Genomic DNA, 23412 nt, shown 5'->3' with positions numbered 1-23412 from the left:
TTTACTTTTGTATTTCTTTTTCTTTTTTTATCTTACTTTTATTTAACTTTACGAATGATTTTTTTGTTTACGTTGGGTGGTATTCATTCACTTTAGGAAGTGCTTTGGGTTTCGGGATATAGTTTAATTATTATTATTTTGTGCGTATATACATGCCTTGACAACTGTATACTCCGTCTTGTTCTCCCTCCTTTATTCCCGGGAAACCTTTCCTTCTTTTATATATACATTTTTTGTCACTCCATTTTTACCTGCCTCCGGCACTTCGCGAGCGGCCGTGCCGGAATCGAGAATTGCGCGTTGCGAGTCGGAAATTTGAACACCTGTTTTAAAAAGCAGTGTGCAACACCCTCAAGAGTCGAACCCTCCGGTAGAACCGTGCAGCGCATTCCCTTCAACCCAGCACATCCTCCACAAGGAAATTTGGGGTAAGTCAGGGCATGATTACGGTCATTTTACTTCGGATTCGGGGAACCAGAGTGATCTTGGAATTACAGATTGGTACCAACAAATTTATACACAAATTTGTTGCGTAACCGAACACAAATTACTACCTATTGCAAAATGGTTATGAATCTATGATGAATACGTGTACATATCCCATTAGGAATTGTGATGATGGATCCTGCATTGAGCATATTTACATGAGAGAAACTAACATAGTAAAATCAGGTAAAATAATTGATTCAATCTCAAACCACTACCCTGTTTTGGTTTTTGGGAATAATGTAAAATGCAAAATGAAATAAATAAGAACAAATTCTGGAAATTATGTGTCTCCGAAAATTGGAAACAAATAATGAAGAAGCATTGGAAATTTTAATAAAGAAAATTCAAAATAGCTAAGTATCGCTTAAAAGTAGGCCTAAAAGTCAAAAATCAAGAAAAATTTGGATTATTCCTGCTCTAATCAATTCAGTCAATAATAAAAACAAATTAAATAAAGCCCGAAAAAACAATCAATATGATTTGATTAAAAAGGAGCAGGATCTACAATACGAAAAAAAAACTTAAGGTCCTGCTGTAGCGATATGTAAATAGTAAATTAAATCGTAGTACAAAAAATAGCCTAATAAATGAAATATGAATAAAATGTAATGCACTGATATCTAAACTTAATGAAAACATCAGTCCACCAAGATATACCATATAATCCAAATATAATGTTTCTAGCACCAACAAATTAGACAGATGTTTATCAGATTATTATTATTAAAAACAAGGCCGGTGTGATGATATTCTTGCCTGCATAATTACGTTAGCTGCTCCGTTCATAACCCCAGTATTGACTCACATGATAAATAATGGCACGGCGCAAGGTCCAGTTTATAAGCAATTTCAAGAAAAATTGGTTAACAACTATCGTCCGATTGCGTTAATTTCAAATCAAAGGTTTTTGAAAAAAATATTTTTGTCAGGTGATTCAACTTTCCTCAAGAAGAAAGGTACAGATGGTGCTACAGCTTAGTAAATTTATCTATGAAGTCTTAGCCTACCAACTGCTGTGACTTTTTTAGACTACACAAAAGCTGTTGATATAGTTTATATGAATATGGGAATGAGGGATGTAAGTTTGACCTTGATAGCAAGTTATCTGAAAGATAGACGCCAAGCTGCCAGCAAGTTAAAACAAATGTTGGAGTGCCCAATGGCTCAATACTTGGATCAATATTGTTCATTTTATATATACATGATTTATTATTGGTTTTGCAAGATACCTTAGCATATGAGGATGATACTGCAGTACCAATGGAAGCAAAATCATTGCCCGAACTTTCAACACCCATGTCACTGGATCTTGTATACTTCTGGCTCTATCAAAACAAACTGGTACCTACTCTGTTTTTGTCTCTTGCAAACGATCGAGACTCTCTTCCACAGAATTTTGAAATCAAGATTAATGGTGTGAGTCTGAAAAGAGTTACCAGTAGTAAATATCTAGGAATAACTTATGACTATAATATAAAATGGGATGTTCACGTGACTAACACAGTAAAAAAATCAAATATATAGTATATAATTTTTATAGACTCAAGGAAATTATTATAAGAAAGCAGTTATTACAAATTTATTATGGTCTTTTCCATAGTGTTGCTGTGTATGCAGTCATAGACTAGGAAGGAGAAGCGCATTCTTAAAATTATTGGAGTAAAGGAACAAGATGCAGATAGACCACTGAGTATCAAACAAGCGTTTGTAGTGAATTATATAATTTATCAATATACAAAATCAGATGAATACTAGTAATAAAAGTATTATTTTACCGCGACACCAATTGGCTATTAGACAAATCTCAATGTCGACAGAACAGTGTTTAAAAAAAAGTTAAAGAAAACATTAGAAGTGTTTTCAATAGAATAAATAAAATGTATAAATTAAATTCAAAATATCTATAACTCTTCTTCAATTTTTTAAAATTATAAAAAATATTAATATAATGTGTATAATCGGAGGTGGAACCAATAGTAAGTAGTTGTAGTCTGTATTTATAAGTTATTTTAGGGCTAACCTATGTACGGGCAGTATTTGCCTATAAGTCCTTTACTGTATTATTATTATCTAAAATAATTCCTGTTTATAAAAAAAGAGACAATCACATTCCGAATAACCTTAGACTCATTGCAATCATCCCTATCTTTGGTAAAGTGATCGAGAAAGCCTTAAAAACCCGCCTTTGACGATTTTTTGCAAACCACAAACTTCTGAGCCACTCTCAGTTCGAGTTTCGTGAAAAGAAATCCACAACCCATGCGCTCATAGACTTTGTGAGCAGGGTGGTCCAGGATGATAATGGTGAGATTTCGAAGGCCTTGTTGTATAATCTTACAAAGGCATTTGACTGTATTGACCACGTTGTACTATTGAATAAATTAGAGTTTTACGGCGTCAGGGGTATCCCTCTACAATTAATAGAGTCATATCTTGACGGCAGATTTCAGTACGTCGAGAGTGGCGGCATGTCAAGTGATAACGTTCTCCCAGTAGTCTCCGGCGTTCATCAGAGCTCGGTACTGGAGCCACTGCTCTTCATTATTTACATAATAATCTGCCGCTGTCCATACCCAACACAAACGTGACCCCGTTCGCAGATGACACTGCCGTTCTCTCAAAGGCTAGCAATCATAGAATGCTTACTGAAAAAGTTGATGAAACTGTGAGGGTCCTTCAGCAGTGGTTCTCTGCAACCAACCTAGCCCTTAACCAACAAAAAAACTCAAGAACTCACGTTCTCTTGTAGCAAAGCAGACTTTCTTCATCAAGACAATATTACTCTACTGGGATTTGTTATTGACAGAACTCTGTCATGGACCGGCCAGATTGACGAAGTCTGCGCCACGCTGTTCCGTCGTTTGTTCCTGTTACGACATCTCAGCCACTGGCTAACAAGGTTGGCCCTAAGAACGGCCTACTTCGATCTGCTGCACAGTGTGTTGTCTTACGGTGTTGTGTTGTGGGGTGGGGTAAAAACTCGGAAAAGGCCTTTCGTTTGCAAAAGAAGGCCACGCGGCTACTTAGCGGCGCGAGTCCGCGTGAACACTACAGATCCATCTTCGCAGATATGGAGATTATATTTTATACATGCATGATAATACTGATTCTTATCGCACACTAACTAGTAGACATGAGTATAACACCAGGCAAGGTGACTCGATCGCCCTACCGTACCTCAGACTGACGTCCTCACAAATTAATAAAATCAATGTTAATTAAATGTAAATGTAAATTATACAATGTTCTGCTGAGCAGCCTTAAAAATCTACCAACCAGACAATTTAAGCAGAAAATGAAAATTTTCTTTATAGAGAATCCCTTGCAATTTGTGTGTACTTTATTATTGTTTATTTTATATATTTTTTCACTGCGATAACCATTCTAATTGCCATACTCTTGACGTACCATTTGTTGTTCTTCTGAATGGTTAATGAAGTTCTATTCTATTCTATTCCATTGTTATTATTATTATTATTATTATTATTATTATTATTATTATTATTATTATATTTCACAGGAAATATTGAATATAAATCATATGATATATTAATAATCTACTAATTTTATAACCAAAAAAAGAAAGAACAAAAAAAGGCGGAAGAAGAAGGAAAGATGCCACGTTTCCGTTAGAAGTTTTGCAAATCGTGGATCTGGCTAACTATCGTAAGAAAGTTGATTAATGTCTCCCTTCAAACCGCGACACATGAAAACGTAATTATTCCAAAAGAAACGGACAATCGATTCAGTAATGAACTAACTTGTAGAGAAATGATATATGATCTTCTCCCCTTTCAGGATAGGAACTTTCCTCCCTAAACATTAAATACTTCAATAATCTTCTCTGCACACTTTTAATGTATTAAGCCTGGCAGTTATATATTGGAGACCATACCACTAAGCTATAATCAATCTTGAATCTAAAGTAACAGTAAAATAATATCTTAATCGTAGATGAGCTACAAAAATACCTGCAATTTCTTATTGCGAATGTGAGGTACAAAAGAGAACATCTAGTAAAATAAAATCCCCAGATGCTTTATAGTGGCAAGTATAGTCAGGATAGTACTATCCATACTGTAATTAAAAACTTGGTAAGAAACCACGTTACACTTGCTGAAGATGGAATTTATTTTTAGTACACAGTTTTAGGTAATCTGCATAGGCAAGCAAAATTTGAGATCGTTTATGAATACATTCAACGGAAGGGGTCGAAAATTAGAACCCTACGGCGCGCCAGGGAGTCACAGTCAAAAAAAGGCAGGGAATATAAGTATAACAACCATGTCGATGCGTAAAGCGATAAATTTATGTAATACAACCTCCAAATATTATTGAAAAATTGTATGAGATCAAAATGGGTCGCGGAAGGATCACCCACAATAGGCAATTTTCCAGGGTTCTGTCGACATCCGAACATTCCATAACACTGCCTGGCGCATCAGCTGGTACATGAGTTAATTTAAGTGAAGTTAAATTGAGTTTGATCGTTCCTATTGATTAAAAAATTAGAGACGTGTGGAAGACCGGCTCGGAAGAAAACCAAAAAGTGGAATTTTTATAAAACAGTCAAAAAAATTAATAATATAGGATAACAACAAGTATTCCTTCTTATAATATAACACCAGCGTAGGAATATTTGTCTGACCTATCTGTTAATTGGTAATGAATAACCTTGATTCGAACCATATCGGTATCTAAAGCAGCATAATGTTTTGTCTTACTCGTCTTATAAATCGTAAGGTAGGGCAATATAGTGTCACCCGTACTAAACGTGTTCCGAGCTAAACCGGTAAGTGTACAATACCAAATTCTCTCTTGGGAATCTCCATGGCTTGTTAACCTACCGTTATTTTGAGAAATAAAGCAGTTGGTCACTAGGTCCTTCTAACGTACCAAAGTCTGTTGAAAAATCACAGCCACGTGTGACAGTGGATGTTTAACAGCCAAATAAGTACATTTGTAAAACTCAGTGCAGTTGTAAAGTTGGAATTACAATCTAAAATTTACAGGATGTGAGAAAATAACTTATTAATAATATATTATTTAAAAATGAAGATTTTTTTTAATGGTTTCATAATAAAAGAACCTAAAAAGTCTCTTGTCTTCTTACATTGGAACTGCCTAGTGTAAAATCCAAGATATAGAATGTAAAATTATATTTATATTTTTAATATTTAACTTGCTCCCCTTTATATCTTAACAGGTTCTTCTTTTGTTGAACAAGAATTTTTTTACTATCATTTTTTGAAATCGTGTCACATTTTTGTTAATCATTACCAAATCTCGAATAATGTTTTCTAAAAATTTTATTTAAATAATTTTTCTATAAAAAAAATTATTAAATTAATGAACATATATTAACATTACAATAGTAGAGGCTACGGACTACTATGAAATAATCAAGAGCTGAGCGTATAGGCAAAACGACTTTTGTTGACCGTCGATTACAGTAAATGTTTTAGTTTTTTCTAGAGTAGATTTTCGATTGCTTCCAAAATTATAAATTATTTAATATTTTGCCAACATAAGTAAGAAATGGTGTAACCACTGTTAAATAATAATACTCAATACTTACATTTGCAAGTAGAAAAGGATAAAAAAAATTGCATTAAAAGATACGGTTGAGTTTGCTGCAAATATAAAATCAATATTAAATATTGTTGATAATTCTTTCAATTTATTGAAAAATTTTAATTCTTTGATTGAGCGCCAAAAATCAAGAAACACGAAATATGTGCGGAACTCTCCAAAAGAAAATAATAAAGTTTAATGGAAAAGATGTTCAGTATTGTTGTGGATTTTTTAAAAACATATATGCAGATATCTGAATAGCCGATTTTTTTAAATTATTTATGTTCATGTTAATCAATAACATCATATTATTTCTCACAGTTGCCAGCTATCATTTAATTATGAAGAAGCCTTTATAACATTTTTGGAATTAACAAATTATAATTGAAGATAATTCACCTCAAATTCTTATCATCGAAACTTCAAAAAGTAAAACTCTACCAGGATAGGTCAATTTAAAAAAATCTTAAACGCTAAAAAGTGTATCAAATAGAGGTCGAATTTGTATAAAAAAAATTATTCGGCTTGCCACTTTGTTTAGTCTCTTATTACTCAGGTAAAATTGAAAACCGCAATTCCTAAGGGACAGTATGGCGAGGAATTTATGTCAGTCAATTTGCACATTCGTATGTGCATGCGATCGCGAAATGTTTATTGTTAAATCAATTAACCGCAATTCGTAATTAATAGTACACTGCACGAATACAGTTCCTCCACAACTGACCCGACTGTTCCAAAATTTAGCGGAGACGCTCACGTATGCCTCACACCCGTTCCCAAAAATTTAGATCAGTCAATTTCGTTCGCGTATCTTTCAACACGATCCAGTAGGCCATGCAGCGCACGGTTTCCACGGTAACGCGGGGCAATTGAAAATCCGGCCCCACGAAGACGACATTGCGGCACACTTGATTCGCGCGGTTAAAAAGCGATCGGTTTGTACTAAAAAAAAATCCGCGTTAAAAGGTTTTGTAATAGTGCAGTTTTCTTTATGACTAAATTTTCCGATTCGAATTGAATGATAAACAAAATGAAAGCATTCGCGATAATTATGCAGTGCCAGTTTCATAAAGTCGATTGATGACAATAACGGATGGTTTTAGGTATTTTAAAAAAAATAAGGTAAGTACTAAGGAAATTAAATTTAATAGCTGTACAATAAAGTAATGAAATTTTAAACTCAAATCATAATATTTAAATGGATTGGCAACGCATTTTTTGTACTAGTACAGTAAAGTGTTTTTGAGACTGTTCTGTTTATTTTGTGTACATTTTTTTGTACATTTTAAATCTGAATTTGGTTAATTAAATTAATTAATCAAGAAGTAATTTTTGTCCCGAAAGATACACCTTAACATTTCCGTTTTTAATTCACTTAGATGTCTTCGTTTTTGTAATACTGTAGGGTGTTGAGAAAACACACGCCTTAAAAATTAAAGTGTTTTAAACGCTAGGTCAACAAAAAATACTTTTTCATTTAACTTGTATTGTTATTTTTCTTCAAAATGGTCAAGATTGTCGACAAATTGATAATTTAAAAGAAAAAACATCAAAGTTTTGTTATATGTACGTTAATTTTAAAATTTAAATTACGCTGCTGCATAGTTAAATACAATGATCAATAACGTCGAAAAAACCAAACTGTATTATTTCCGAATACTCTAAAAAATAACGTATAATTAATTATTAGTTAATATCGTAGAAAGTAAATTCCTCGAGTCCCAAGCGCACGCACTTGAGAGGAATGTGAGTATTTCAAAACAACATAAACGTGTTGAAATGTCAGAAACCATTTTTATCGTATTTGAACTATTAGAACTGAAACTCTAGAATTTGAAATAGAAACTTGTATCAAAATGTCTATGTAATCAAAAGTTATTTACCTGCTTAAGGGTGTGTAGTTACAATCAGTGAAATTAAATATCATCTAACCAAGTGACACTGATTGTTTATGAATAGTTTTAAAACAACTTACAATAGTTACTTGAATAACTAGTTCGTTTTGAAGCAAATAGACTTTTTATATTACGCATAGCACATATTTTCTACGATCAAATAAAATTTACCAGCTTTACAAAATAGTAAAGTGTGTAATAAAGTTCAATCGAAAATATTTAAATGGTAAGACATTTTTTGAACTAGTGAAGCAAGTAAAGTATTTTTTGCATTAGTGCAAAAATAAGGTTAATTTGCAGTCACTGTAAATCACTGTAAACAATCCGAAGAGTATACTTTTTTCACGATCATAGGAAAAACTATCTTTTAATGTACCACAAAACGCGTAGGTGATCCCCAGACTATTTTCATTCATTCTTATAATAATCCTAATAATTAAAACATGATATACAGCGCGGATAAAGAATAAGGTTCTAATCTAACCAAAAAAAAACACGATGCCTCCAATTAAGTGGTATAAATAACTTCATGGTTTCTTTTCTCATGCACGTTCGTTTCAAATAAATTGCGTGGTCTAAGCAAATACATAATCTGGAATATCGACTTATATAACACTGAAATAAAACTTGATTGTGGCGATTGCAATTTAGTTATTTACTATTTGAAATTTTGTTTCTGCTTTGAAATTTCTTTCTTTCTACCAAATGAAAATGCGAATTTCACTTTTTTTTTTAATTTTTTTCATTTTATTGCTACAACTGGGGTAGTTTTGCTTAATCTATGAATATATTTGTTCATGATGTGTTTATATTGTGCGCACAATATACTAGTTTCAACAATGTTAGACGGCATTGACTTTGTTACTAGTACAAGTTCCTACGATGATGATGATGAGTCCGAAATAACAACTTACGCTTTATTATTATGTTCCGACCGTGTCGGAGACAAATTTCAGGACAAGCAGTAGGCATAGTACCAGAAGTTTCTAAACCTGTTCCGAAAATAAATTGAAATTGTCTAAACAGACGCCGATAATAGTAGATTATGTATCAAGTGTGGTAGAGGGCATTTGAATCATTAGTTTATTTGGCACGAGCGGAGCGTAGCGGCACGAGTGCTTAGTAAACGAGTGATTTGAAGAGTTTACTAAACGTGTTGCATATTATACTTTTTCTACTACTGTTAGTTTTTGGGTACATTTTTACAAAATATCTGAATAACACGAAAACATTCACTGACATGCCAGAATTGACAGACGTCAAAATTGAAGTCGTAATATCCCAGAAATGTCCGAAGTTACTCGGATGTGGTAAATGAAACTGACGTGGTAGATTGTCTCTTCCCGCACGCTAGATTGGTGTGTAATTATACATTTTACAGACGGGAGTAGAAAAAATAAGTTAATGGGGACTTCCGGGCAGCAGACATTGGCACGGCGTTAAAAATATTTTGAAACAAAAGAAAATGTTGAACATCTACCAAGAGAAACATTGTATACATGAAATGAAACTGACACTTTCCGCAAGCTAGACCAGTGTATAATCAGGCATTTTAGAGAAGGGAGTGGAAAAAATATTTTATCTAATTATGATGATTTGCTGGACTAATATCAGTTCTTAGAAATATGAAAAAAAAAACATACAAAAGTTGCTTGGTAGGATGATAACCATACCTTTACATCTCAGATATCTGATCTAATGTACGGAAATTTTAAAACCGAATGGCAGTCGGGATTTCTGCGGACTTTTAAAGACGTATTATAAATTTATATATAAGTAAAAAAATACAATTTTCTTTTAAACTGCCGCGGTATGCGATATTGCATGCTGTATCTTTTAAATCTTTTTAGATTTAACTCCGTGCTACTGTTTTCTATGGAGATATCTGAAAACAAGATTTTATAAACATGGACCCAACAGGAGGCCCTTGACTTCTAAATCTTTGTTATTCTCTTCTTCCACTTTTGTCTGTCAGACTGATCTCGCCAGTTTTCGATGCCCATCTCCCTTAAATTTTCAATGGCATTTTCCGGCCACCTTTTTCGTGGAATGCCTCTTCTTCTTATTCCGGCATCCGCTCTCTCCAATATCCTTTTTGCCCATCTACCCCCCTTCATCCGCAGGACATGCCCTAACCAGCGTGGCCTCTGCTTTATCACTTATCGTTTTATGTTGTTATCATTGTCCGCGTTAGTTCTTCTCCATTCCGCTTCATTTACTTTAACACCTCCATAGATTTGCCTTAAGATTTTTCTTTCCCAGATTGCTAATTTCTGTTCTTCTTTCCTATTCATTTCAGCTCCGTACATTACTTTTGGTCAAATCATTGTCTTATAAATAATAACTCTTTGGCTAGTTAGCATTCTATTTAAAACACCAACCGTTTTATTCCCCTTGGCAATTCTTTTTTCTACTTCGTACTCCTCCTTCCCCTTTTGCATCAAAGTGACTCCTAAATACTCAAATTGATAAACATTCTCGAAGCTGTATCCCTGGCTCCACTTTAAATGTGACATATGCTTCATTGAAATTTTTTTAGCAGACCATTTGCAGGTATTTCGTTTTTTTTTCATTAATCATTAAACCGTAATATTTTATCCTTTTTTCGAGGTCTTTAAATATAATTTCTAGCTCTTTTCTGACTCTTGCTGTGAAGACTACATCATCTGCGTAGGCTAAACATTGATGTTTGCTATTTTGTTATCATACATTTTTCTTATTCTATCGATTCGGCTATCTTTTCTGAACACCCGTGGGCTTTTTCTTTAGGATCTTTGCAAATACTTTATAGACAACATCTAATAACGCTACACCTCTATAATTATTATAGAGATGCAGTTTTATCTCGCTTTTTGTGCATCGGGCAGATCACAGTATTTCCCCATGAATTTGGCTTTCTTTCTTCCTCCCATATTTGCTTTTATGATTTGTGTTGAAACAGATAAATCGAAATCATGTGACAAGATTAGTATTTTTTGAAAATTATTTTTTCTTAGTGGATTGTGAAACTAATTTCCTATACGATTTCATGTCATGTTTCATTTCACCACAAAAAACAAGTAATGTTAATTATTACTGATTTTGTAAGATTTTTTTTTCGAAAAGTTTGAATAATTGCGGTTTTATCATGATCATTCTCTTTTGTAATTTGTGAGACTCCGAAAAAACCAAATAAATATTGGACCATGTCAAAAGCATTTCAGTACAAAAAAACCTCTAAAACCATTTATCTTTTTTTCTCGTTATTAATATATAACATATTAATAATTGTAAAAATTGAAAAAAAAAAACTTATATTATAAATAAAATAATAAATATAAACTAATCAATTATTTCAGAATACCATTAACCATGAACCATAAAAAAAATCAGTACAATCGGGTCAACAAGTTTCATCTCCGCATACAGAATCGGTAAAGCCGGTTTGGTAAATCGATTCCATGTTTCTGGTGACATCTTTCGATTGCATCAGAATGCAGCACGTGCCTTAGGTAATAATCTCAGGTTCATACGAATTATTCGATTAACAAACCTGAACGAACTGTTTGAACGAGTTGTGATGGTATTGACGTAATGGAGTTTTTCCTTGGGGAATTATCGACCACAGAAACTCGAGCAAAATTTAACCTGCCACGAAAGTTTACAGAATGATTAATCTCCGCTCCTATTATACATACAGCAAGAGTCAAATGGGTAAAGTTTTAAAGAAATCTAATGCATTTTACAATTGGCTTCAGATTTACGATCGGTAAATTGGTTTGCGAAATATCGGCGAACAACCTAAAATGACGGATTTCGTGTTTACGCAGTACTAAATCGAAAATCAGAAAGTCGTGGTAAATTTAGTTAACTCTTCAACAACCTACAAGTTCAACACAAATTGAAAAAGAAAATCGTTACAGAAACAATTTACAAATAATGTAATGTAAAATCTAATTATGTTGGTAACTGGTTATGTATTTACAGATTTGCTAAAAGACGTCAATTTGCATCGAGACATTTTTGGCAATTGGTGACTGTTTTTCGTAGAATTCTAGCAAGTCTATTTCCATTAGTGTTTCTAAATGTGCCCAAAACTCTTCGTCTCAGGATCTAACATGTCAATTTTTTTATTTGAATAAGGAAGAGCAGTCATTTTCAGGAGGTTTAACAATTTGTTCCATTTATGATTTTAATGAGAGAAAACTTTGATACTTTAAATTATTTAATGTCACAGTAGGAGCCTGCGTTAGATGAAAAAAAGGTGACAAATAAATCATGGCCTACTTATAAAATCATTAGGACCTAGCTTTGAGAAATGTTATAAAATCTTTTGTGCACTCCATAAATCCAAAAATCAAATATGATGGCCATAAGAAGCTATCTTACTAGTCGTAGAAAAGTGTTGGAATAATAATAATAATCACATTTTGACAGCTGCCAATTTAATCGTTTCGGATTTATTAACGAAAAATGAAACCCGTCATTTGCGACACAAAGCCCATAATTTACAAATTGTAAAACTATTGTTACCCCAAAGAATTCGATCATCTGTTCCTATCCATATCGTTTTTAGACAATATAGTGGCCCTACTACGGTAATAATTGATGCGTCTCAGGCGGCACTGATATTTTCGTAGAGAAAGTTATGATTTCCAGATCCTTAACTCTTTTTCCCAAAATGTTTGACGAGATCTTAGCATACTGCCGTAAAAATGCCGCATCCAAACTTACTGAGAGCCTGTCCGCGGGTATGTTGGTTGCTAACCGCCGTAAGGTAATTGGTTAGAGATGAAATTTAAAATCTAGCGCAGCGCATGTTGAACGGAACTTTTATAAAATGTTTTCATAATTGGTCCAAAAGTTCCTGTATTATAGGCGTAGGCATATTCCTACTAGCTATATCTTAGCATCTAATGTTCTTTGATTGGATTTTTTTTAAATAGTTGATTTTTTTATTCCAAATTTAGCAGTGAATGTGAAAGCGATACTGGTTTTGATGTTCCTCCGAAATCATAATGGGAATGTAATAGTACAATATTTGAATTGTTCTTAAACTTCCATAGCAAAAGGTAATTAGTTTTCAGTGAAAATGGAAGACCACATCCAAAAATAGTTCGCAGCTTCTTATCGTTGATCAATGAGTACTAAAGTTTGATTAGTATATTTTGTAACAATCAAGTATGATTAGAGTCATTTTAGTCATAAGCGGCGCGGAACAAATTGTTGTCAAATCAATACAACAAGTATCGTTTATCATACTTGTTGTATAATATACCAATTTAGTCGAAATGCCTAAATTATTTCATATTCTTCTTCTTGGTGCAAGATTCTTTTATTAAGGAATATTGGAACCGCAGTTCAATATTTAGCACTGGTCATATTTTGCAAAATAAAAAAAGTCAATTCATTTATTGTATATGCAAAAATAAGTACCGTGCAAAAATAAAGTGATACCTGTTTGCTTCATTACCACATATGGAGGATCAAGTTTAAAGTTTTAACGCAAGACTTTGAGCCGATAATAAAATTTTTACCTGGCTGACCTACAAAAACATACAATTTCGGAAGGTGTGGACTAAATATTAAAATGACGCTGTCGATTTTAAACCATGATCCGCTATGATACATTAATTAATTTGCATTTAAGTCACGTTTCTAAACTACGGACGCAAACCTTCCTTAACCGTAATAATTCAAATCGCGTACGCGGGCGAAAATTTTGGCACTCTGCTCAGTTACGAAGTAATTCGTAAAGTAAAAAAAACATTTTATTAACAACAATTTAGGGGATCTGTTAACCATTATTGTAAATAGTCGAATTTGATCTCCCTAAGAAGGTAATGGTTGGGAAGGACAAATATGTAATTTTCCTTGAAGTTTAAAAACCGATGAAACAAACCTAAGCATGACGTTTTCATAAAATTGCAAATAACGAATCCGAAAAAATCAAAGCGAAAGAAAGACCGTTTACCATAAAGCTATGGTAGCAAAATATGCAACATGCACGACGATATTGCACTTTGCATGCCAAAACAAAGAAATTTATGTCACCTCTCGCTATGAATTTCAAACAAACTGAAAGGAAGTATTTTTTCACACTTGCGATTTTGTGACCAGAATTAGTTTACTGCGAGGGCAAGATGAAACTGTTCTAGTGTTTGGACGAATTACTTTATTCGTTTGTGATACCAGCATATCATAATTTTAAGATTGGATATTCACTCAAAAATAAATTTGTCTGTAATTACGATTTTAATCCCCATTTAACACTTACGCGGTATGCAGTTAAAATTAGAAAAACTAAAGTAGAAAGTAAGTAAGAAAAAATTTCAAAAAATAAATATATTAAATAATAAATGAAGTATTTAGAGATTTCTAGGTTAAAATATTTTAAGGAGTAATTAAGTTAACAGTGCCTTTCTAATATAAAAGAATAGCGAATGCCGGTGTGCTTGCGTTTGGAGCACAACGCCTACGCTTAATTTATTTATAACTAAAAATGTTTTACTTTAAATATATTATCCAATTCAGTGAAAAACTAAATTTGAATTTTTAGATATATTTTAAGAACGCGTACCTGTTTAACTAATATTATCCAAATGGCGCTCTCAACCGACAAATCATTTTATGTTCATAATTTTTATTAAGAAATTAGTGATGTGCAAAAATATTTTCAAAAAACATTGTTTTCAGAATGAAATTGCCTTCGAACTTGGTACAATACCAATATCTGCAACATCATCCACTAACTTTAGTGGTCTTGATAAGTATTCTTGTATCTCCATCATCGACCAAGGATCAAAGGTATAGCGGAAATCGCCATAATGAATTCAAATCGAGACAAAAAAGGATTCTCTGGGTGACAGAAGACGGAAGGTTGGCATTACCTCCTGGAACCACCATGGTTATTACACCGTCATTATCAATGCCGTTCGCTAGGTATCCACCGGAGGGATTTTTCTCGAATTTAACTCTTAGTCTGCCATTTACTAGTAAGTTGCTTATGATTAACTATTTAACAAATGATAGAATTGATCGAATGCAGCGTGTTGAAATTTGTTACAGTTTACGAGGACATTTTTAATTAATAGCGCATCAAAAATCTTTCGGAACTTTAGGTACGCAATACAACTACACTTCATATAAAATAAACGTACCAATTTGTCCTTAATAAGGCTAAAACAGCTTAAAAAATTGTATACAAAAAATATATACTGTTTCAAATTCAAAGTCGACAATGTTTTTCAACAATATTTCTTTTTAAGATTTCTCAAGTAATTCTTTTGAAAATTATTGGATTTTTTTCTGGCTATAATACGATTGCATTCTCCATGCATAATTAATAAATTCATTAAAACAGCATTAGAATACTGGTTTCCTTCCATTTTGAACCAATTTTATCGACAAAATGTGCACCACAATCAATAATGAGTAAATCTGTATTAAACTGTCATGTGAAAATGAATTATTTAACATAAGACGAATATTTCGTGGCCACCAAAAAGATGAATTATGCCAAAGTAATTCAGTTTTCAGAAACCAAAGGATTTAGGTATAGGGACATGATACATCATTCGAAAGGGAATTTAATTTTAATTAATAGAATTTGTGATTATATAGAGGGTGTTCAATTTTTAAAAATTCCTACGTGCATAGATGCAAATCATTAGTTTTGAGCAGTCCTGGATAATGTAGAAACTAGTTTCAATATTAAGAAAATCTATTCGATACCTCGCTAAACTATGCCCAAAATTTTGAATTTTCTACTAGGTTTCATTTTATTGACTAAAATACCCAATTACCAAACGATTTATTAATCGGTTTCAATTTTAATTTATAAAATATACTCAAAGAATTTAGTTAATTAGCGTGTTGTCTCTTTGAACTATTTTAAAGGTTGTTACTTTGTTGATGAAAGTCGGGGTTACTGTCGCTTGTCTCTGCTCTTCAGAACCTGTTGCCCTTCGTATCCATTGCACGATCGGAATAATCAGCACCATTGATTGAAGTAGTTACTATGTGTGTTCTGCCCTTAGTACCAATATACTGATGTGTGTCTCTGCCCTTTAGTTTGGTTATTATGGCCTGACTTGTTTATTGCACTGTCGCGTGTTGCTGGCCTTCAGTACCCGTGGGGTTATTTGCGACAAGATACATCGCGTGTCTCTGCCCTTATAATGCATTGCACGGTGGGAATAATCAGCACTAGTGAATGAAATAGGTACTATGTGTGTTGTGCACTTAATACCAACCTAAACTCAGTTCCAGATTTTATGTTATCTGTGTTTTCTGGTGATATTAAGTAATATCAAGTTTGTGTTATTATTTTTAATAATCTTTGGTACTCAGGTATTTTTTTTAGTTTCAAATGCGAACCGTGTGACCTCGCTGACGGACTGATCACTTTTCGTTTTAACAAAAATGCTTTATAATTATTCATTAAGAATAAAGAAGTATATATATTATACACTTTCAAATTAAAATTTTATTGTTATGCTTACCCTCTCTTACATATGTAAAAATAGAATGTAATCGTATTCCACATCGTTTAAAATTACGTTAAATTAACTTAGACAGCAAAAACCAAACACTCTGTAGACCCAAAAAGAGCTAGTGATACACCTAAAGAATTTAACTTAACACAATCAATTCTTGTATCTATCCTGTTTGTGGATACATCTGTAGTTTCCCACGCTCATATGTACTCCCGCAGATTCCGGATATCTACTTACAAAACTCTCTGAAAGATGTCAGATCAAAGCAAACCAAAACTAATTATAAATTAATCTGTTCCACCTTCCAAAACTAAATTAAATAATGAAATTTTATTTCAGTTGATTTCAACAAATTAGGTTTAACAGATAACGAAAATCCCTATGGGATCCTGCCTCCCCTCTTAGCGAGATCTATGGGAAGAGCAGCTGGTGGGATGTTGGCGAATTATATCGCAAACATATTCGAGAGGCGCAGGGGGAAACGGTAAATACCGTGTATCTCATTTTTGATGGGTTTACGGCGTATCTCCCTTATAAAAAAATTTAGCGTGTTGCGGCTTTCATGCTATCAAATGAAGACTGGTACAAACAAAAATATCGTAGCTATTTTTTACTTTAAGATACAGAAGATTGCATATTTAGAATTTGTAGCTCGGTTACGTGTAACGTTGCCGTTGTTTATGTAGGACCCGTCGTTTTTTTTAACTCACATATTTTGCTATACATACTAAACTTATATTGTTTTTTTCTTAATTAAACATCCTGTATGTCTTAAATAGTTTTATTGTTATGAGTTGTTCAGAAATATGTAGCATTTAAGACTTATTCAAATGCTAAGTATTTATGTTTAATTTAAAAATTTTTCATGATTAAATGGAAAATAGGTGCCCGTTTTAATAACAGAGTTAGCAAAATCACCACAGGGTGATCTAAAACTCCAACATTTCTGTTTATGCCACCTTTCATTTAATAAAAGAGTAGCCTTGGGTTATGAAGGTGGGAACACGCTAGCTTTATTAATAAAGGAGATAAGCCGCAAACCAATCAAAAATGGGACACATCTTACACTTTTTCATAAATACCTACTTAATTGCAAATTTATTCCTTATATATTATCTTGAGCCTTGCGCAAAAAGTAAGTAATACAGAACACCAGTTTTGGAATATAATTATATAAAATTCCTATTATGTATACATATTACGTTTTGATGTTGTTATTTTGAATAATTTTCGGTTATTCAGCGTGCAATTGAATATTATTCGGATAATAGGTCAAATTATGATTCACCGCCCCAAGTTGGTCAGTTTCATGGGGGCGAACGAGCTATACTCTATGTGGCTGTGGAAGAATTTTTGGAGAATTTTGGCCTCGATGGCAAGGCCTGTCTTCTCAGAGCCATTTGCGAAGTACAAGCACACCCTATGACTGGCTTTGGCATGATAGGCGAAATACTTAAGCTTTTTTTAAGGTTAGTACTTATTTATGCCACAAATCACAAAACTTAATTTCACAAAAATTGTTACAGGGAACGTAATTTTACTTATTACTTGATTTATTTATTAGGTACGTTTTGATATTACGCCATCTTCGGATAGTAAAACAAAACAATTAAATGTCTACTTTTCGAATAAACCAGAAAACACATTTTTTTAATGGAATACCCAGAATTTTTTTAATTCTATTGTTTGCAAATATTCCATAGATCCTGTTTAGTTTTTTGATTTTATTATTTCTTTGGGTTTTTGTGAATTTTCCTAAACAAATCTATAACTTATTTATTGGCCGCAAGGACAGCACCAAGAAGTTATTCTTCTACTTTTCTTCGCGTTATTAAAGTCTTGAGCTTAACTGGCCAGTTCTACCCGCCAGCGTCCTTAGGCGCATGATTCACTCGAAATCACGCTAAAGCGCTAAATCGGTCGTGCTGCCGTTGAACGCACCAGATCCTCCGCGTGGTGATCACCAAACTTCCTCATCGGATCGGCCCCTCTGGAAAGGAAGACCACAAATCGAGGTAGGGTCAGTTAAGTTCCGTAATTGAGCAATATTGATCCTTTCACTGTCGCAACTTCTTGGTGTGCCAGCTGCGGCCAAAGTCTGTTTCCGCGAGAACAAAACAGATCATAATCCACAATATTTACTTAAAATTAACAATTATTGATGAATTATTACCATTTTTATCTTTTTAGTATATTTTTAATATTCATTTGTTTTTCTGCTTTCGTTATATTAATCGGCGCGCTACGACTACCTTCGTAACTTAACTGACTTCATATCTCTAATAATAAAAAAAGTAAAATCATTAGTGAGCAATTAATTGGGCACAATGTGTATATTCTGCATTTTTCCATTTTAATAGTTATTTTACTTACGAATGGAATTGATGCTACAAGCCAATTACGCCATTTTCTAGCGCTAGCAAATCCCCGTTTTCATATATGATGAAAGAATATGTTGATGCGGAAAAGGCCGGTAAAGGTGAAACGGGCGGACCTGCGGAATGCTGGCCATACATGAAGGATTGCCCAAAATCTCTTTTTATACGAAAACACAATTATTACAGGTATAATAATTTACCACCATAATGAAATTGGTTGATTAAATGTATTCACTTGTTTATTTTAGTACAGGGCAAGAACACGATTTAACTAGAGAAGAACACCGGTCAGTTACCATTAACCCTTCGCTAAACGAAATGTGAAAGATAGTTGAAGTCCTGGTATAGGAAAATCCATATTTAATTATTTGGAATAGATTTAGACCTAGGCTAAGGTCTTCAATTAGATGTATTAATTTCAACTACACAATGTAAAAGATACCAAACCAACAATGTGATCTTCAATATATGATAAATGATAAACAAGAACAAAAACTTGTGGCACTATAAATATAACATAATGTTGTTAAATAAGCATAGTTGTAAAAAATAATGTAGGGTAATAAATAGTAAATAATACACATTTGCTCAATTTGTATAAAATATCTATTTGGCATTATAATATAGTGAATATGTAAGAGAAATTATTTCAAATCGTTTTGTAGTACAATAAAAACTAACCAGATCATTATGTTTATTTTAGTTTTGTCACAACTTGCAAATTACAACAATATTTTGTAACTTTCCCCCCAAATTTTTAAATACAGTAGGAAACAAGACTTTCAGCCCCTACGGTTGACGGCTATAAGTGTATCAAGTCTTGGTCCCCCCATTGTCAACTTGAGTCAAGGAAAAATCACAACAAATGTAATTTTTCTATAAATCTTAAATTGTTTCAATCAAAAATTTTAAAAAATAATATTATGTAATTATTTTCTTGTGAGTGTAAAATGGTGAATTCAGGCAATCAAAATTGTTTTAACAATAACCTTAAAATTAAGAAAATGGTAGTTCACAAAAGCTATCATTAATTTCTTATGGATTGGATGAATCCATTATAAACTCTGACAAATCTTAGGACAAAAAATTACAAAGTTCAAATATTAACTTTAATATAAAAAAGAGTGTTACTCTATCTTTAATAACCACATAAGTTACTACTAACCTTTTTACTGAGCATTTCGCTTGTGTATGTATATTAAACTTGGCAAACAATTTCAAATATTTTCAAAATAACATAAATCACAATATGTTACCAGATATGGCATTCAGTAAGCTAATTATATTTTGTTAAAGAATGATGTTTATTTATATTCCATAAATTAATTTACTATTTTGTTCTAAACCCTTGCACAAAAATTTGTTATCTTGTTAAAATCAGTTTAAAAGTATGTCTCTAAAATGGAATTTGAATAAAATAAATATAGACATAAGACGCAAAAATAAATAACTATAGTAATGTATAAGGCACTAACTTTTGATACAGTTTACAAAAAATCTTCCACTAGAAAATGTTTCTACTGCAATTATTACATTTTGATATAGATCTGCTTTCTCCCAATTTTACAACCTCTTCATCCTCCTGAACTAACAGGCCACTGTCTTGGCGTCTCTAATGATAGGAAAAAAGTGGTTAAATATATTTCCCACTATACTTCACTATATACACTCCATAATCTTTAAATTGATATTCTAGTGGAATATAACTGATGTTTTTAATGATGTTATAACCAAGTATTGGGTTGTTCGGAAAGTCATTTCGTTTTTTTTGGGGAACATGAAAGACAGTTTTCGTATAATGAATAAATATTTTATTAATTTATATATTGGCCATTCTGGTCCAACACCTTTTGCCATCTTTCTGGCAGTAACATAATTCCCCTCTCATAAAAGTTTGGTCATTGCTGGCAAAAAACTGGTTCAGGTGCTTTTTGACATCTTCATTTGAGGTAAAGGTTTTGCCATCCAAAAAATTTTGCAGGGACCGGAACAAATAGTAGTCGGAAGGCGCCAGATCGGGAGAATATGGTGGATGTTGCAGTATGTCCCATTCAAGCTGTAAAAGTTTTTGGCGAGTGACCAAACTTGTGTGAGGTCTCGCATTATCCTGGTGGAACACTACACCCTTCCTGTTGATTAATTCGGGCCTCTTCTCTTTAAGTGAATCATTCAATTTGTCCAGTTGATGACAATAGACTTCTGAATTAATCGTTGTATTGTCCGGCAAAAGCTCAAAAAAAACTATTCCTTTGACATCCTACCAAACGGAGAGCATCACCTTTTTTTGGTGAATGTTGGCTTTTGACACTCTTTGAGCCGGTTCATCTTTTCTGCTCCATGACCTCTTGCGTTTAACATTGTTGTATACAACCCATTTTTCGTCCCCAGTAATAATCCGCTTCAAAAATGGATCATTTTCTTGACGTTTGAGGAGCGAATCACACACGTCAACGCGACGACGCAAATTTCGCTCCGTAAGGACATGGGGCACCCACACATCGAGCTTCGAGGTTAAGCCCATGCCTTTCAAATGGCCATAAACAGTCGAATTCAACAAATTTAATCTCTCACCGATCTCTCGTGTGGTTATTCGCCGATTTACATCAACTAATGCCTTTATCTCATCTTTGTCAGCTTCGACCGGCCTTCCAGACCGTGGTGCAACTTCGACATCAAAATTGCCAGATCGAAATTTTGCAAACCAGTTCTGGCACTGGCGTACTGTTAACACGCCTTCTCCATACACATCCGTCAATTTTTTTCTCGCTTGGACAGCATTTTTACCTTTTCTGAAGTAAAAAAGTAAAATATGACGAAAATGCTGCTTATTGCTCTCCATATTTAAAAGGGCACCAACCAAAAACTACTGCGTAGAATTAATAGAACTTTTTCACATACAAGCCTTGCAATATCAGCTCTCAAGACATATAATGCTTATGCGGCTTAAGTGTGAAGTTGGTTTCGAAAAAACGTAATTAAGTCCTCTGACGGGCAAAAATGAAATGACTTTCCGAACAACCTTATAGTATGATTGACAAAGATGTGTGATAATTTTTATAAATTACCTAAGCTTATGAGTATGATATTTACCTTTAACTCGGTTGCCAAGCACATGAAGGCCTCCTCAATGTTTGAATTGTCTTTAGCACTAGCTTCCAAAACAAACAGAACTTCAGGCATGTATTGACTTAAAGCTTCTGCTTCTTCAAATTCCACTTCACGGCAACTTTCCAAATCAGCTTTGTTACCAACTAGTGCTAACAAAACTGCATTGCCTGAATATCTTCTTACTTCTTCCACCCATCTTGTTACTGAGAGAAAGGAAGGACGTTTGGTAATATCATAAACTATTATCACCCCATTTGCAGAACGGTAATAACTTTGTGTAATTGTTCTAAATCGTTCTTGACCTGCAGTATCCCATATTTGTAGCTAAAATCAACCAACCAGAAAGTAAATACTATGATTATAAAAAAATAACCAAATTAAATTTGTTGTAAGAAATCCTCTCAAGTTACTAACGCTATGTGATATCAACGGGTTACTAATTAAGTATATTATAATTCGTAACAATTACGTTAACATTGCCAGATTTATAGCAAACAATATTAAAATCAATAATCAAATCCTTAGCATAAAGCTGAAAAACTTGTTTAGGCAAAGCAGTGATTTACCTTTACTCGTTTCCCATCAACCATTACAGTTTTCATGGAAAAATCTACCCCTATGGTATTTCCATGTCTCTCAATAAATGTTCCATTTTTAAAACGTTGCACAACGCAAGTTTTTCCTGTTCCGCAATCGCCAATTAAAACTATTTTAAACAAAAAATCAAAACTTTCATCGGGAGGAATTGTCATGAGAGTTGTGGGATTCCTTGAAGTCATTTTTTTAATAAGGGTAATATTACTATATTATTTACATTTTAACAATCTAGGTTAATAACTGGTTGGCACAGATCATAGACAACTATATCATTTTGGTTGGTTAGTTTGCACAGATTAGGAATTGCGAGTTGTGGTAAGTTGCACATTGTAAATTATAGTTTTTTCTTATTTATTGAAAATTTCGGTCTGCCTGCCTATTCTTGAAAAAAGGAGACATTTGACATCCCGGGGAGATTTTAAGATTCCTATTCCCTAACAATTTCTCTTTAAGCCAAAAGCCCGTATTCTGTGAAAATTAAACAAATCTCAGAAAGTGAAGGTCGGTTTTGATTTTTACAAGTTATCTTTGCCATATTCGCATTGGAGGATAATTTTTTTCACAGTGCAATATGTTTTTCCTCTTGCATCACAATGGAAATGATTTCATTTTGTGGTGTTTCGAAAGTCTGCACCTTTATTACATTTCATTATTATATTTGTTCCAGGTTATCTAGAACTTACTATAAACTCCAATAAAATGGATACAAGAAAAGTTAACGCCGAACAAAAACATGATTTCGTATATAACAGAAAAGTTTCAAATATTAGTGGTCTCACCCATAAGTTGTTTAACAAGAGGTTTGGTTAATGAAAATGGCCGAATATGTTTTGTTAGAGACCTTGAATAACTGTTAGATTATATAGTGGCCCCCCTGCCGTAAAAAATGACGTA

The 23412-nt window shown here is 33.2% G+C and overlaps 2 protein-coding genes across 3 annotated transcripts; one reads left to right on the top strand and one right to left on the bottom strand.

Annotated features, from left to right (window-relative positions):
- The first annotated feature begins 5234 nt into the window (after positions 1–5234).
- On the top strand, positions 5235–19197 carry LOC132703850 (uncharacterized). Of its 2 annotated transcripts, none has more exons than XM_060673373.1 (6): positions 5235–5281; positions 14634–14932; positions 16775–16919; positions 17707–17904; positions 18850–18999; positions 19062–19197. In XM_060673373.1, exons 2-6 carry the CDS (start codon positions 14635–14637, stop codon positions 19135–19137), a joined length of 867 nt encoding a protein of 288 aa, XP_060529356.1. In that variant the 5' UTR covers positions 5235–5281; position 14634; the 3' UTR covers positions 19138–19197. The 2 variants fall into 2 exon arrangements, with proteins under 2 accessions (XP_060529356.1, XP_060529351.1); XM_060673368.1 differs by lacking the exon at positions 5235–5281 and adding an exon at positions 6803–7185.
- Positions 19158–22861, bottom strand: LOC132703867 (ras-related protein Rab-43). Its single transcript, XM_060673385.1, has 3 exons — positions 22488–22861; positions 21904–22245; positions 19158–20425 (listed from the first exon to the last, which is right to left on the bottom strand). Exons 1-3 carry the CDS (start codon positions 22698–22700, stop codon positions 20318–20320), a joined length of 663 nt encoding a protein of 220 aa, XP_060529368.1. The 5' UTR covers positions 22701–22861; the 3' UTR covers positions 19158–20317.
- Between the last annotated feature and the right edge of the window lie 551 nt (positions 22862–23412).

This window comes from Cylas formicarius, unplaced genomic scaffold (genome assembly GCF_029955315.1).
Source record: "Cylas formicarius isolate icCylForm1 unplaced genomic scaffold, icCylForm1.1 PGA_scaffold_10__41_contigs__length_53128322, whole genome shotgun sequence".
Lineage (NCBI taxonomy): Eukaryota > Metazoa > Arthropoda > Insecta > Coleoptera > Brentidae > Cylas > Cylas formicarius.
This window is presented reverse-complemented; position numbering and strand designations above follow the sequence as displayed.